General features: G+C 45.5%; 1 protein-coding gene across 1 annotated transcript in view; it reads right to left on the bottom strand.

Moving 5' to 3' along the window:
• Window positions 1-1642: 1642 nt before the first annotated feature.
• RTN4IP1 (reticulon 4 interacting protein 1) overlaps window positions 1643-17420 on the bottom strand; it is a 226823-nt gene continuing 211045 nt past the window's right edge. The window contains exon 10 of the mRNA XM_078648428.1: window positions 1643-1840. Coding sequence (XP_078504554.1) covers window positions 1721-1840 — 120 coding nt within the window. The 3' untranslated portion in view covers window positions 1643-1720. The remainder of the gene's footprint in view (window positions 1841-17420) is intronic.

The following is a 17420-nucleotide window of genomic DNA, read 5'->3' as shown; positions in this document are numbered from 1 at the left end:
CTGACATACAGCAACACATGCTACGCACATATAAATGTACACTTCATACTTAGTAAAACTGATGCAATTAGAAATGTTGTGACTCATGTTAAAGATGAGATTACATATCACATTATTCTTACCACGTTGATAGAGGCAACCATCAATATGCTATCATTAATTGGTGTGATTAAGTACTGTTATTCAATTACATTTCATATTTAGTTGTTGGTAATTATTGGTATAAATATTGTGAAGTCATAAGCATTGCATTTGATGTGTGAGTTATGGTTTTCAATACTGTTGTGCAAGTTATGGATTGTGTTCCTAACAAAAAGTTGTGTTTCAACGTTTTTTGGCTTTAATTTGGAACCATAACTGCACTGTCTTTTTTACGCGAATTTGTCTGTTTTAAAAAAAAATACATTGAAGTCTTATAACCAAATGTAACCATAACTCACTTCAACCTTTGTTGTTTTCAGCGAATTCTGTTTTTTTTAGATCATATACGAAATTCAAGAGGTCCCAGTGCCCAACTCTACGTGGGTAGCCATCCCTAGCTGGACATGATCTTCAGCTGGGCATAGGGGGGTGTTTGAACACAGGGCCTGGCTCCAGTCTAACCCTGTGCCCAACTGTATGCGTGCATCCAATCCTCGCTGCACACAGCTGAAGACCATGTGCAGTGGGGTTGGCCAGCAGACTAGTCCTCCTTGACCTGCCCCAGCCTCCGAAAGGTGGCCAATCTAGCCAGTCCCAGCACCCTACTCATTGCGGCCGGCAAAACTCGCAGCAGATTTCTCCGTGCAGGTGGATATAGGGCCAGGCCTCCATTCAAATCCTGTTCACAATCCTCCACATGCAGGCAATACCCACAGTGAATGGCCCTGCACCGTATGTAGCAGGATTTGTCAACAGTTTCTGGACTCTGTCTAAGCCCTGCTCCCAACACTTGGCCATGTGCAGTGGGGTTGGCCTTCAGCCAGCCTCTACATTCAACTCTCTGTAGGTCGCCAACAACCGCAGTGCATGGCGTTTGGCATGGGCAATGGGGTTGGCAGAAAGGCCTTGCCTCTGGCCAGCTACTGTTCCAAACTCTCCATGGGCGAATTAGTTGGCCAAAACTTCTCAACCTTTCTAAAGAGTAACTAAATATTATCACAATTATAGAAAGATGACAAGGCGTGACTAAAACTGCTGGTTTATCTCACAATGTCCTTGCACTAATATGTTGGGATGTACTGCGGACAACGGACATAAGTTAACACAGACCTACTTCAAACAGGTTATAGAAGCACTGTTTTTTTCATGTAATAGGAATCTATATGTGATGGATTTAATGTATATCATGCATAAATAATTATGTTAGATTTGCAGTAGCTGCATGATCTAGAGTATTTCTCGATGTTTTTAACTGTATCCCTAAACTATATTTGTATGTTCCAAAGTATAGAAGACAATTATTTGGGGGACTGTTGTATAAATTAATGGAAGAATGACACAAAACCAAATTAAGTTGCATTTCCAATAATTAGTTACTCTATTATTGTTGATTGAGTACTAAAGCTTTAATCTTTCCATTGATAGAATCAATTATTTATTAATGCAACTCTCCATCCATAACTATGATTTTATTTAAAAAAAAACACTATTTGGAAGAAAGTCTAGAAGAAATATTTATTGATACAAACTGTACAGGCTGTATGGTTTCAGATGATAGTACAAGTACAAACATGTAGATTTATTTTGAGTCTTCAACAACTTTGATTACTGTTTTTCCACGTGCATGCCCTTTTTGCACCTTCAAGAAAGCCTTCGGGACCTCAGAGAAAGGAAAAACTTCATCGATGACAGGTCGGATCTGTGGGTTAGAGAGAAGAAATACATCAACTACCTCAGTTAAAGAGACGTTTTACTCTTTTATCTTAACTGGCATCGGTCCAGATATAGATGAGTAACAGAAATATCGTGGAAAATAAATACAACTTCATAAATAAATATTTTAACATTAAAAAAAGAAAATTGGATATACATTTTTATCTATTAAAGAATAAAGGGAAAAGTAGCAATGAAATAGCAATAACAAAAAATGCACTATTTTAATGGACGGTTTGGTGTTTTAAAAATAATAAAGGGACTGGTTACTACTAGGCTACTGGTTAAAGTCAGTGTGAGGAAGAAACTTAGGTTTAAATAAAAAATGTTATTTAAGGTGAAGCAGAGGGTTTAGGTTAGTGTTGAGGTAACGGATCAGGTTAGGCTAACGGTTGGGTAATGGTAAGAGAACGATTCAGGATCTGGTTTAGGAAAAAGTCTAAGTTTTGAGTGACTGGTTAAGTGTGCGAATAAGCGTAAGATTGTGCCGGCACTGGTTACCATAAACTAGTCTAAACATAAAAGGGCCCCTAAAAAGCTAAGGAAGGAGTTGCAGGATGAGGGGAGAAGAACTGCAAAGACAATTAAATCTGCCAACTCCACATCGTTATATCAGTATAACTTGCTCAACAGTAGTATAAACATGTACACTCGAGCTAAAGATATATAAAATACATTAATTTATTAGTTCAATGCAGGTCACAGTAGAATGTGGTCAAGGAGCACCGTATAGCTCACATGCACAATCTACTGGTCATCCTTCAGGTCCAGTATGTGTTCCTCAGCCCATGGTTTGCGCAATGATCTGGCGGGCGTCTTACCAGCCCTGTCCTCCTCCTCATATCACCAAGCAACCGTTTCTCTCCTAAAGTAAAGCATCTCCTGAGTGCTGCCTTGTCATATTCTGTAAGCTTACCCCTTAGGGACGAAAGCGTAGCCGTACTGTTAGTGGCAAAGCATTGGAGTTCCAATGCACATATGTCCGCCTCAATTCGAAATAGATCCCTGCACAGCGGCTGGAGCACTCCAGCCTGTTTAGCTATGCACGCCGCCCCTAATTCACCACCTTTAACGCTTCCCAAAGTGTAGAGGGCGAGTCTACTGAAGGTACACGCTCCAAGTATTCAAGAATGGCTGTATGGATTTCAGCCCTAAAAGCCTTGTCTCTGGGCGCATTGGGGATTAGTCTCCAGGAAAATTCTCTTGAGGAGAGATCTGGGGGGGGGTTCAACTTCAACGGTGCAGGGGCATGATCGGACAGCGCCCTGGAGAGGTATGTACTGTTAGTGGTCCAGGTGACCACATCTGAGGTGACCAACCAGTAGTCTACTCTGGACCAGGTGTTATGAGTAATCGCGATACATGTTCCCTTTGTACTATCTGCATGTTGAAATCGCCATATATCTGTTAGCTCATTGTCGGAAATAAGTGTGTGCAATTATGCAAAGGCCCCCGGTTGCGGGCAATGGGTGTCACTTGACCTGTTCGCATGTGCATTAATGACCACATTGAAGTCCCCCTGCCATACCATTGTACCCGGTCCCATGGTCGCCAGACCTCAGAGAAAACTAGGTGGCCTTCAACATTTGGGCCGTAAATAGAGGTTAGGATCAAAGGATGCCCTTGCAGCAAGCACGCCAGGACAGCAAACCTACTCTGTACATTGCACAGTACATGTGTGTGTGCCATGATAAACTTTTGCGGATAAGGATAGCCACATTGCCTGCATAATTTGTACAGTAAGAGATATGAGATTCGGCAATCCACCTCGCATGGATGAGGGGCAGGCTTCATTCAATTTGGTGCAGTTCCTGCAGAAAGCTAATGTCAATTTGGTGTCTTTGAGTAAGCCAATCCCAGTCGGATTTTGCTCTGATCGTTCAGCCCCCGAATATTCTAAGTTATTCACTTGATTGAAGACATCAAGGATCCCCAGAGGTGAAGTGTTGTAAGCGATATGGGTCGCATAGAAAGCATGAGTGACAAGAGCAATGGAGGACTGAGTGACAAGAACAGTAAAGGACAGTCAGCACAAAAAACATTGATCAACCAACCAACCAGTTCCCCATCGCCCACCACTTCAGCTCCCCTATTGAGCAGAATCTCGACATCACCCCCCCCCCCCATTCGACAGTGTAAACCCAGAAACTAAAACAGTGTAGAGAATCAACCCCAGAGGGTAGGAAGAGTACTCCGCATGCTCCCCAGCCAGTCGGTGGCAGGGTGGCCAGGAGAGGCGTATACAAAGGGACATATGGGGAAGTTACGGGCCCAGGCCTCTCAGCACCAAGGGAGGGTGCGGGCAGTCATATTACTGTAGGTGTTGGCAGCACCGTAAGTCAACCCCAGCGGATAGGGGTCGTCAGGGGCCTGCTGCCAAGGCTCAAAGTGATGTCCAGCCAACACGAGGAGTAGCAAGTGTCAGCGAGCACCAGCTATTCATTGTCACGTAGGCAGCTGCAGCCAAGAGTCTCCTAGCTCTGGCTTGGCAACAGGTGGCTCCAAGGTATGGGTGAATCTGTTGGTGGACTTGGGATCCGTGAGATGGTAAGACTTGCCATTATGAAGGATGCAAAGATTTGTCAGGTAGATCACTGAATATGTTGCTCTCCTTTCTCTAATAAATGTGAATGTTTGACTGGCAGGAATTCCCACTGTACGGCCTTCACCACCAGGGTGAAGTCCAGGAAAAAGGAGATGGTGGTCCCCTGGTACTGAAGAGGCTGTCATTCCCTGAAGAGTCGAAGCACAGTGTCTGTCTCCGTAATTTAATAGCTTTGCGACTATTGGGCGTGACGGAGCCCCCGGAGGCAGGCGAAGAGCAAGAGACCAGTGCACTAGTTCCACAATTAACACCGTTGAGAGATCGTCTTAAAAAGTGCTTGTAGCATAGTCTCAAAATATGGTTTCATCCTATTCATTGCCATGGATTCAGGGACACCAGTGCGTACCGGTTATTCCAGCTGGAGTGTGCCTCGAGGTCCTCATTCTTGCTCTTGATAATAACCGGGACCTTTTCTATGTAAAGAAGTCATTCCCTGGCCGTTGAGTGTGCATCTTCTGCATCTGATGTGTGGCGCTCCAATTGGTCAATGCGCTACTCATCTCTATCCACCTTTTCCTTTAGGTGGTCAAACCTGTCCCCAAATAGGTCAATGTTTGAATCAATGGCCTTCAGGTTGTATTTGAGGTCCTGACACATGCATTTGATATCCAGCATCTCAGGGGTTGAATAGCTGTCTGAGGGGACCTGACTGCGAGCTCTAAACTCCAAAACTAGTGTGCACGTGAGGTGCTGAGACTCGAAAGACAGCTTGGTCTGTTTTTTTGTCACTCTTCCCCACTGTGTGAACCAGGTTGCACGTAGCAAAGTCAGTGTCCTAGCACTGGCAGCGATTGAACTAAGGTCAAGGACGGCCAAAAGGCAGCAGATAGGATCCCACATCACCCCTGTAATTATCAGGGGCATGAACAAACCCGACTGCCAGCTTTGGTGCAGAGAAGCCGGCCACAGTTGCAGATGTCTGAAATAGCCCATCTAGAGATGGTTGAGTAATCATGTGCACAAGAAGCTGGGGGCTCCCACCACACCTGACCCCTGATGGAGCAATCTATCTTTCGACAGGCCCTGCCACACTCCAGCAAGCCCCAGTAGCAGGGCACGAGCAGGCCCAACTCCACTCCAGCATCAGCACTGGTGAGTTATGGGCCGCCCAGGGTAGAGAATCCAGTCAGGCTTGGCTCCAGACAGCACCAATCCCCAGTTCCGCGATGCACTCAGGCATGCCCTACTAGTGTCAGAGGGGTAATTCGACCGCTCAGTCCCACAGCCCCAAGACAGAGGGCTCAATTGTGTCAGCGGGTTATCAGGGAATGCGGCACCCGTGAAAAAGGATAGGATTCCCTGATTTGGGAGGATAATTAACAGATTTCATCTACCGACCAGTGGACCCTCGCTACGCTACTGCCATTATGCAGTCAGGCTGTCGAGCGCCCCCATCTGCTATGAATGTTTACCTGCTTTGTTACTCTCTTGTCAATTTGTTCCCTTGTCTGGGGATCCTCTCTTCAGGTGCGGCATTTACATCTCATCTTCAGCTCTTGAGTGAGACTGCGGTACGCCATGAGCTAGTTTCAGAAACCCCTTTGCTTGAACCAAGTAAGACCCGAGCCTCGTTACTTTTAAGTCTTACTTCTATCTTACTGTGTTACATCTTTTAGTACCTTGTGTTCTAGTACCAATAGGTATAGATCTCGGTGGTCATAGTTTGGCATTGAGACACTGCCCGTATAGTTCATTCAGAGTTTTCCTAACACCAGGGTGCGGGAGTGTGTGCGTCTTTCTCCCACTTTACCTCCGGATTCTGCCTTAACATCCTTGATTTAGCGCAAGGAGGTGACTGAGGAACGGGCATTAAAATCCCAGGCAGTTCAATTCAGATGTGCCTTAAGACATTACAACCATATCTCACAAGCCAGTGGTGTAAGACAAATCTTGGGATCACCATGCAAAATGTGGTGACAAGCCAGTACAATGTCATTTAGCAGGGCATTCACTAGTCAGTGGTGTTCTGATAGACGGCTCCACACAGGCTGCAGGGACCTTCATTACACCTGTGACAACAGTCCACAATCTATTGACTTTAGATCACTGAAAAATCACATTTGAAGCTACAGTCTACAATTGTGAGCTACAGTCTTCTCACCCTTCCAACAAACAAGAGTAATTAAATCTACGACACTGATTAAACTACTGACAATCTGGATATCAAGGCTCCAAAGATTCATTAGTGGCTCAGTTCGTGTACATGAAAATAATTTCTGGAACTGTTTTGCTCCCCGGGAGTCTTCAGAACTACCTGATCCACTACACCTACGAACCGCAGTCTCCGGGCTAGGGAATAAATACTCACCATTGGCTTCCAAGATAGTCCATCCCTCCTACACTCTTCACTGCCTGGCTGGTCAAACATGACCTTTGTCTCTCAGAGTCTGACATTAAAGTTTTTCACCTAAAAAGACGGTCAAGGTTGCAGGTGTCACATAATGAGTCACGTTGTGGTATGGGTGTCTTCAAATTGAAAAATGCACCACGTGTTCCCTGCCTCCCTTCCCATAGGCACTTTGAGGTGGCAGCATGAGCTTCAAAAGAAACCATAAACTAAAAAATAAATGTCTCCCGCTATAAATTTGGAAACATATATTCACCATCACACCCCTGGAAGCAAGAAGGAGGGAATGTGCCAGACGGGGAGTGATCATTCACCAACTATCATAGAGCTCTACCAGGTGACGAAGTGTCGGGCACGAGTGTATCTGGGCATGAGGAAACAATCCTTATACAGGCTGAATATAGTCTCAGCGGGGCAGAGGTCTGAAAACAGCCTCCATGGTAGGATCGGCATTGCCAGTGTTGATATGCAGCAACAGAGCGTAGGGCTGTCCATCAGTACCATCAGCTTTATCAAGGTCTCAAGAGTAGCAGCATTGGAACAAGCAAGTAGGGAGTAGAGACTGGAGAGGACACTCTGATTGCTACCTTCACATTGACAGCATCCAAAATGAGTTCAAGATGTGGATGGACAGAATAGAGGCAAAACCACCAGTGGGGTTGAAGAGCAATTGGGAGGAGTCAGACTACTCCTCAGTAAGCTGCGGTGTGTCAGTGTGTTGAATCAGATGAATCTGTCTCCCACAAGTCCATTTTCCCTGAGAGAGGGGACAACCAGGGAAGATTTCAGAAGAGGCGCAGCCGTGAGGAGATAGCAAACCAAAACAGACTCCTGAAAAACCTGGGGCTGAAGTAGCTCAAGGGAGACAGGTACTGACTTCTGATCCTCTAAAATCTGAAACTGCAAAGAGGTGTTTGGGATGACATACTTATGGGTTTAATCAACTTACAGTGTTGGCCAAAACTATAACAAGACTACAGCATACTGGCTGATTGGCTGGGGTCAGGTGTGGGCGGAGGCACCTGATTTTTGGGGATTTACTTTTTTTATGGAGCTTGAAATTTAATTTTGGAGGAGGATGTGGGAGGGACAACTGGAAAACCCAAACTCTGGGGGAGGACAATCTATGTTGCTTCTTTTTGTAACTAGGCTCTCACCTTACTTGCTGACTGAACCCATCCCTCCCAACAAACACCAGCACCACACAGGACTAGTGAACAACAACAGTACCTGTTATAGGAGGAAATAAATGATGACCCTCCTTAGGAGGCTGGGACTGTAAGTGAGACTGCCCAAGGGAGGAGCTCGACTGTACCCCCTTGTGCCAGTGTCAGGGGTCACAAGAGCCGATAATTGTATCCCTGACCCATTCCTAAGAAGGGAGGCTGCTCAACCTCTTAGTGCAATGGGCCTGTATCATTGTGCTGGCTCCCTCCCACATTGTACGGTGGCTTGGGAACTCTATGTCTAGATAGGAGCTGGGCTTTATTTAACTGTGTTTGTACGTCTGATAATCACCATCACTAGAAGCAAGTATTTCAAGCAACCTCATGGCAAAACTATCTTTTGCCAGTAGCAGTAAACCTGTTTGAAATGGTTGTCTGTCGAAAGGCTATGGAAATGGCAATAAGCACTGTGGTTTTTGGGCAACACCTCTTCAGCCCTGTAGACTCACTCTTCAAGTCCAGAAAATACCCACCCCTAAACAAAGTGTGTAATCGAAGGCACAGCCTCTCGCAAAGTAGCATATTAGCTTGATTAACCTAACAGTCCAAGAAATGTATTGTAACACCGCCCAAAAATATGACAAAAAGGGAAAAGAAGATAAATGATAAATGAAAAAGAGAAAAGAGCATTTTGTAGCACACTGCTGTGGCACCTGATGGCCACTTCAGAAAACTTAGAGGCATTTTCTCACCTGGGAAGATTTCGGGCCCAGACTTTGTTAACTACTATACCACTGTGACGCCAAGGCTCACAATAATGCAATACCGTCATCCAGACTGTAGTGGAGAAATCAGTGAAGTGCTAGACACAAGCAGGAACTGCAAGTAAGACTCAAAACAAAGTTTGGTCCTTGCATACAAAGGCCCAGTTCTGGTTGTGTTTGGTAGTTTAGCTGGTAGGTCCAAAGGCTTGGCTGAAGAGTGTGGGTTTCGAGCTCTTCTTGACAAATGTGGGGCCTTGGATGTTTTTTCCATAAATAGCAAGTGTATTCAGGAGCCACGGGCCATGTATCTTGATATGACAGTGGCAATATTGGATCAACCACAAATTTACAGATAGGACAGCTCGTGAGTGGGGTGCAAGGTTGGGGCAGTGGCCCGTGGTATGCTCTATGTCTACTGAGCAGCAGTTTGAAATTGATCATGCTTTTGACTGGCAGCCAGGCCAGGCTCCTCAATGCTGTTAACATATTCTGACTGCCTGGATCGGTGGACACTGAAGTATTTGTATGTCATGTTGTTGTAAAAGGCCCCAGGAGATAATTATGTCGTTTGGAGAGAAACACCACTCTGGTGAATTTTTTTCAACGAATAACATGTTATAGTGAGAGCACCATTCTGACCATGTTGATTGGGAAGGTGGCCCTCGTGGCTATAGGGTTTATCTGAGGAGAGAAGAGGGAGATTCAAGCAGATAGGTTTTTTTCGAATGACTCCAAGGCTTCTCACTTTCTGTAGAGAAGATAGGGTGAGGCCGACAGGGTCCGGCCCTCCACCCAAGAATGAACACTTTCATCTTGGAAATACTTAAGAACAGGAAGCAGCTTTAATGAGGTGAAATGTATGGTTAAGACATCCACTTATGTTGTGATGGTTGCCTTGGCACTCCAGACTATTCACCAGTCTGAGGCAGATGTAGGTGTCATCCACACACGTTGAGATTAGCAGACAGTGACATGTATTTAAATTAGCCAATTGGCGTGGGTGGAGAGTGAACAGGAGCTGTGAAATAAACAAGTTATTGCATTTGAGGTTGAGAAAACGCAGCCCGTCTGTGCTTGCTGCATTTGATTGGCCAGAAACAGACAGGGGCAACTCAGGTCCGTGACAAAAAACTTCAGCCTATTCCCTAGATGGCTCGGTATCATCAAACGTGGAGGCACAGCCAAAATCATTCTAATCCACAAAAAACGTAAGATCGGAATATTGGGTTATATAATTCAGTGTAATTTGCTCTAGGATATTTAAAAAAACAAGCTGCCCATCAAACGAAGAAGCAAAGACACTCAGAGGTCCTTGTTACAGCTTGAACAACGAAGAATTGTAACATAAGAGGGAAAAACACAATCTGCAAAGCGGCAGTGTTGATGGAAAAAACATGGATGAGAAAAACGGGTAATCCTCCCTCCCTCGCCGCATAATCCCTCTTTCCGGAACAAGTGTCGGGGCCTGGGCTCGCGACAGTAAATACGCAGTGTTTTCGTTATCCCGTTAATCTCTGCTTATTACCATGTATTCAGCCAGCAGCGCTGCCCCGCCTCTGGACAGGAAGGATTTCTCACGTCAGACGGTCGACTGAGGCTCGGGGTGAATGAGTCACCGAGCTGGGATAGGGTCAGTCATTTCATTGCTCCGCAGACAATAGGGCTGGCCAGACTGACAGATACCACATTTAACGCGCCACTGCGCCCGTATCATCACAATCGGATCCATGTCTGAGGGACACTGCCTGCCCTCAGGCCATTGACGATCAACGCTTCACAGTAACGAGGCAGGGGAGGCTCAGGAAGGGAATAACATATTTAGGAGAGCAGCTGTCCAGGGGGAAGATACATTGATACTGACGCCGCTAACCACAACTTCAAAGTGCAGAATAACTAGAATTAAAACTAAGATAATAAAGATTTAGGGCTCGACTCCTGAAACCATGTCCTACCCAAAACGGTTCCTGGCTTTCCACAGAAAGATAACAAGGAATAAATAGTTTTACCACTGTGTAGCAGTAAATCCCATGGAAGGTGTGGTGAATGAGGGGCACAAGGAGGGGTTGGCCTTTAAAGTTAATGTATTTCCACATATGAGTTTGTTGGTCTTGCCCAACGTCTTTGCCACCCTGGAAACACAGACATGTCAACCAGTGCTTAATTTGAGCCGGTGGTTTCCAGTGCTCAGCACCGGCACCTAATTGTCAACAGCGGTGCTTGTGACAGTCTGCCACAGGTGGCGGTGCCTGGCTAATTTAAAAGTGACCACAACAACAGGTAATTTTTAATTCAATTTACATTAGAAATAACTATTACTTGTTTTTGTTCTCGAGGCAAGATGGCCGCTGACCGGCCGTAGGGAGTAGTCACACTCCTTCTCCCCTGACTAGATGGGAGGAGGCTGTAGTATGCTGAACTTTGCTATCTGGCTGGAACGCTTGCTGGACTGGTCATTGGGGCTGGAATTCCGGCAGTTTAGGCTCCCTCAGCGAGTTGCTTCATTCTTGGCAAAATCGCTGAAGTTTGGTGTTCACCGAAGCCTAGAGAGCAGAATGGCGCCGAGAGGTCCTAAGGCCCCGAAAGAACAGAAGGAATCTTCCGACTCCAAGGAACCGCGAAAAGAAACAACGGCACCAACTCCAGCTCCGGCCCAAACCTATGAGGCACAGCGCAGGCACGAAGATTGGCCGCTAAGAACTCGGAGGTCTTAGAAGACGCAGGCGGTGGCAATGGTAAAAGCGGTTATAGTAATGCAGAAAAGGAGCCTGCAGTCTCAGTCAGGAAAGGGGCCAAGAATCGGCAAGACGGTGGCACTAGAACTAAGGAGAACCCGCTGCGCCAGCCTACCCTGTTTGAGTCCTTCCCAGTGGTATTGACTGAAGCTCTAGGAGTCCTCAAGGCAGGCGACGCTGGATACATTGTATCTCAGGATGAGACGCTGACACAACGCAATGCTGAGCCTGAGCCTGCAGAAAGCCAAAAAAAGCAGAGCGGTGAGTGCACGGATGAGCTGCTGGATGGGGAGAGTCTGCAGGTATCCAAAGCAGAGGCGCAGGTACGATTGGCAGTTTGCAGAGGCATGGATAGTGAGCATGGGGGGGGGGTCATTCCACCGGAGGCTGGATCTGGAGTAGATACTTCTGGTACAGATAAAAACGCTAGCTCTAGCATTACTGGTTGTCACGTTATAGACCCTGCAGGGCCACAGCCGGTAAATCCTCCATCATGCGCAATTGCAGGACCTGTTGTTTCTAAACAGCTGCAGCAGTTGGCTCACCCTAGCTCAGTTCCTGACTCACCTAATGACGATTGCTTCTTTTCCCTCAATGATGACTCGGGGTCATCAGTATCGAGTGAGGATAGTTTCACGGGGATTCAGACTCGGAGATCTCAGCAGCAGAGAATGCCTCAGTTCAGATGGCATAGCCAACCAGAGGGCCAAACTCCAGAAAGCCAAAAACAGGTCTAAATCAAAGTCGACAGCGAGCCCATCGCAGGCAGAGGTTGCTAGAAAAACGTTACTGGGATTATTCCGCTACGTCTCAGTTGTCCCAGGAAGATGGTGCTGTGAATCCACAGCAGCTGCACAATGACTCACCCCGTCCTTCACAGACCCCAACTATGGATTTATTGTACACTACCTTGAAGCAAATGCAGGGGGAGGCTAGGTCAGAGAGCCGAAGGGCAAAGCAGGCAACTAAAAAAATACAGGGGTCTCTTAGGAAAGTGAATAAACAGTATGATGACATTGCCGGCAGAGTCACCCAAGTGGAGGAAAGGACGGGAAGACTTGAGGACGATGTCAACAAATGGCAGGCATTCAAGGAAGCTCAAGAGAGGGCTGTGGAGGAAGTTCAGTGGCAGCTCCAAGATTTCGAGAATCGTCAATGGCGGAACAATATCAGATTGCTAGGAGTGGAGGAAGAGGCTGAGGGGCAGGATGTCCGGGCATTCGTTGTCGCTTTACTGAAGGGGGATTTTCCTGAAATGACTTCATGGAATTGGGAGAACGAGGTGCAGCATGCACATCGGTTCCCCCTGACTCAAAGGAAAGGATACGTGGCACCTCAGACTGACAGGCCCAGAGCAATTCTTGTGTATGTGGGGAATTACCTCCTCAGATAGGAGGTTATGGACAATGCAAGACCCGAGGCCAGGCAGTCCTTTGAGGGTACGACATTCTTCACTCACCCAGACTTTTGCCATGCTACTGTGGAGAGGAGATGGCGGTTAAGGCAGCTGATACCCTCTTTCCAGGGCTTGGGCTGCGAGGCCTTATTGTTATTTCCATCCCGTATTGGTAAACGGGCAAGTTAGGATGTTCTTTGCTGAAATCAAGGCCCAATCACACCTGGCAGAATTGAGAGCAAAGAAGGACAAAAGGGTTGCTAGCCCTGCTTTGCAAACAAAGGGTGAGGGGGGCTCGCATGTTGATTTTGATGAGGTTGCCGAGGAGATTTAGTATTAGATTTAGTATTAGAATGTTTCGGAGAGCACAGCTACAGCACAAGTATATAAGGATTGGTCATGAAGGGGGGATTCACGACTCACTGCGGGCTCAAAGCTGTCACACATAGGTCATGATTGACCTATTTGCCTGTAAGGGGGGGTGGGAGGGCTTTGAGGGGAAGGGGGCAGTGGGGGTGGGCACAGCATAGTTTGGCACTTGGGAGACTGCAGGGAACGTACATGTGGGAGCATACAGAATAAAATGCTTGAGAACAAGGAACTCAGGAAATTAGACGATAAACAGAGGAGGTCCAGTACTGTTGTGTTGGATATTTGGCTGGGACAGGCACCTGATGTGTTTTAATGAGTACACGAATAGCTACACTGAACTTGTGCGGCCTAAACGATCATCTTAAGAGGCAACGAATATCAGCAGTTTTAAAAGCAATGTGTTTAGATTTTGTATGTCTGCAGGAGACACATATTGAGGGGACAAAGGGCTTCCTATTAGAGCAACTGGGCTTGTATTTACTAGCTCACTCAAAGCAGGGGGCTAAAACTAGAGGGGTGGCTATACTTTCTAGATCGAAAGATGTGGTAATTAGGAAAAAGCTTGAAGGTCAGTGGGGTAGATGGGCTTTAGTAGAATGTGTGATTAACGGGGATTGGATCACTCTGGGCTCAATATATGGATCAACCGAGGATGATCCGGAGGTATTTGCATTTCTAGACCTAGAATTAGCTTCATGGGCTTCACACGTAATTCTCTGCGGGGATTATAACATAAATGGGGTAGGAGGCTTGGGTATGGAACCTGCAGAGCGATATCAAGGCCGGAAGAAAAGAGTGTGTCACGCAATCTTAAGCCTAGCAAGGAATAACTCGTTAGTGGATATTTGGGCGAAGCTGAATCCTAATGATTCTGGGATTACTTTTTATTCCGCCCCACACAAGATCTGTGTTAGACTTGACTATTTCCTTGTTTTCAACTGTTTTTTGTCAAAAACTCAGATTGAAACGCTACCTCGGATTATTTCCGATCACAACCCTCTAGTTTTAAACTTAGATTCCACAAGGGCAGTCAAGCACAAACGCATATGTACATTTGAGCGGGGGTTATTAAAGGATGAAAATTATGTTCAGCATATGAAAAATTGGATTAAAGGGTACTGGGAAATTAATAGAGGTAGTACTTCCTCAGGAGTCACTTGGGATGCTTTTAAGGCAGGTATTTGGGGCGAGACATTGAGCTTTAGTTTGTTTAGACAAAGGCAGGAGCGATTAAGAGCAATAGAATTGGCTAAGGCGCTTGCAGATGCTGAGGAGGACTTGGCCTTGCTATCTGCAGTAGGCACACCCCTGGATCAGGCACTTATTAAAGTCGCTAGTGCAAAAGCTGAGACAGAGGAGAATATAACTAATAAAGTGGCTGCCACTTACTTAGCAAGAAGGGAGCAATGCTACGAATTAAGTGAGCGTGTAGGCCATACCTTAGCAGTCCGCGCAAGGCAGAAAGTCAAAGGGATTAATGATGGCACTGGGGGAATGCTCACAGACCCAGATGGAATCCGAGAGGTTTTTAGACAGTTTTATGCAGCTTTGTATAATGAGGACCAACCAAGTGACCCCACGGAAATTCAAACATATCTCAGTGATATTTCTTCTCCAGTCCTTTCTGATGAGAATAGAGAAGTGCTTGATGCGCCTTTGGGGGCTGAAGAGATTCTTGCGGCCTTGTTAAGCCTACCGGCAGGCAAGGCAGCAGGACACGATCAAATCCCGATTGAATTTTACAAAACATTCCAGGATGTAATCTCCCCAGACCTGATTGCTACAGTACACCAGGCTCAGTCAGGGATATCTGTTCCAAATTCCTGGGCAGGAGCGGACATTGTAGTTATTTTAAAAAAGGGGAAGCCATCTACAGAACCAGGGTCTTATAGACCAATAACGCTGATGAATTCCGATGCAAAAATCTTCTCTAAAGCTTTGGAATACAGGTTATCTAAGGTTATAGATTCATTGGTTAGCTCTACTCAGCACGGATTTATCCCTGGGAGAGGCGCTACACATGATATACGTAGAGTTATTACTTTATTCGATGCCACAGAAGTCCCAGGATATTAAACAGGGCACGTGGCAGGGTTGCCCGTGCTCCCCATTGCTTTTCCCGTTATATATCGATCCTTTACTTCGCAGGTTGGAGTCTAATGATAGGATTCCCCCTATAAATACTCAAGGTGGAGAATGCAAAATACTGGCATATGCCGACGACGTGGCTATTGTCACTCCAACACCCCCACAGGCTATAGGAGAGGTAGAGTTGGAAGCCCTAGTTTTTGGTCGGTTGTGTCTGGATATGCCCTGAATAGGCCTAAGACACAGATAATCAAGAATGAGAGGGTGGAGTGCTACGATACCCGAGTAGTGGATTCTGGAGTTTACCTGGGGATTAATATATCGGCGGACCTAGATAAATTGGTGGATAGGAATATAGAACCTATAATAAATAAAGCCAAAAAAGATCTGGACATATTGCATAATCTTCCTCTTCCTATAGTAGGGCATTGTAATATCATTAAAATAATCCTCTTGCCAAAGTTCCTTTACCTCTTTAGGGCAATACCGCTTACATTTCAGGCAAAATGTTTTACTTCGTTAGAACAGTTGATAAATAGATTTATATGGGCACATGGTAAGACTAGAAGGGCTTTATGATATATGGCAATGCCTAGGGATAGAGGAGACTGGGCTGTTCCTGATCTTAAAATGTATTACTGGGCGGCAGCCTTGCAGTATATGTCTGGCTTATTAGGGGGAGGAGCGTCCGACTCAGAGGATACTTCAGGGGCTATAGCTATATACCCGCTATTGCTCGGTGGGTAGGCAGAGAATTGCTTTCTGAAGTATACAGATCCTAGCTACTTTAAAAGAACCAAATTTAAGACGCTGATTGCTGCACACAAGATATGGACATAGTTTAGGAAAAGAAGCGGTCTAGGTAGGTTTAACGCATATACCCGATTGTATAGGAACTATACCCTTCCAGGGGAAATATTTGCAGATTCTGTTTTTGCAGAGTGGGGGCGATGCAGGGTAACAAAATTGGGGGATCTGATGGGCCTGAATGGAATGTGTCAGTTTTCTGATATTCAGGTGGCATATGGTATTGAGACAAGAAATGTTTTAAAGTATTTACAGTCTCAAGCTTTCTAGAAAATAAAAAGGTGGGACCCGCTGGGTTTGGAAAAAATATAATTATGGATGTTATTGAGCGTAGTGCACATTGCCCGATTAGAAGGCTTTACGTTGAGCGGATAGCGATTAAAGAGGATGATCTTGGGAAATACGAAAGCAAGTGGGCTGAGAAATTGTGGGTAGGACATGAGGGTTTTCATCTTTCGTTAGATTTAGGGCAAACTACCCTATGCTCGGCGGCACTTCAGGCCCAACACTATAAAAACATTTACTTGTTATATCATACACCTGCAAGGATTGCGCAGTGGGGAGGAATAGCGGGCACCACTTGTCCTCGATGCGATAGCTCAGATGCTGAGATAGTGCATGTCTTCGCCACTTGCCCGCACCTGCAGTCACTTCTTAGAGCCATAGAATCTTTCTAGTGAGATCATTGGGAATTGAGATCACCCTCACACCATCAAGAATCCTGCTAGGGGTAAATGGTGATGGCACGGATGATCCCTCATGTCACTTTATATATTTAGCTATGGCAGTTCTACGAATTTGTATTGCTTCGGCATGGCTTGACAAGACCCCACCAACATTTCATCAATGGCTGGCGAGATTGCTCTCTGTTTATAATCTTGAGAAAGGGATAGATGCAAGGAAGGGTAAAAGGGGGAGAAGACTAGGGTTAGGTATATGGGAGCCTATTAACACATAGAAGGAAAGGCAAGATGCACATGTTTAGATACTTCTCCCTTTTTAGTTTTTTTGTCTCCCTTTATTTATATTGTTTTATGTATATATTGATTCATTGTTTGATATTGGCTTACCTAACAACTTCCGAGTAACTGTTTCTGTTATTATTTTATTATGTGTTCCAGGGGTTACGTCGTTCTCTGTATGCTTTATTTGGTATGATGCTGTGCTATGTAAAAAAAGGGAAAAAACCTAATAAAAAAGAATTTAAAAAAAGAAAGAACTATTACTTTCTGCCAAAGCCATTCTTATAGCTTTGAAGACTTGAAATAGTCCAAATTGTCACGCTTCTA

Source organism: Lissotriton helveticus, chromosome 6, assembly GCF_964261635.1.
Source record: "Lissotriton helveticus chromosome 6, aLisHel1.1, whole genome shotgun sequence".
Taxonomy (NCBI): Eukaryota; Metazoa; Chordata; class Amphibia; order Caudata; family Salamandridae; genus Lissotriton; species Lissotriton helveticus.
Note: the sequence above shows the minus strand (reverse complement) of the source record. Positions and strands in the feature narration are given on the sequence as shown.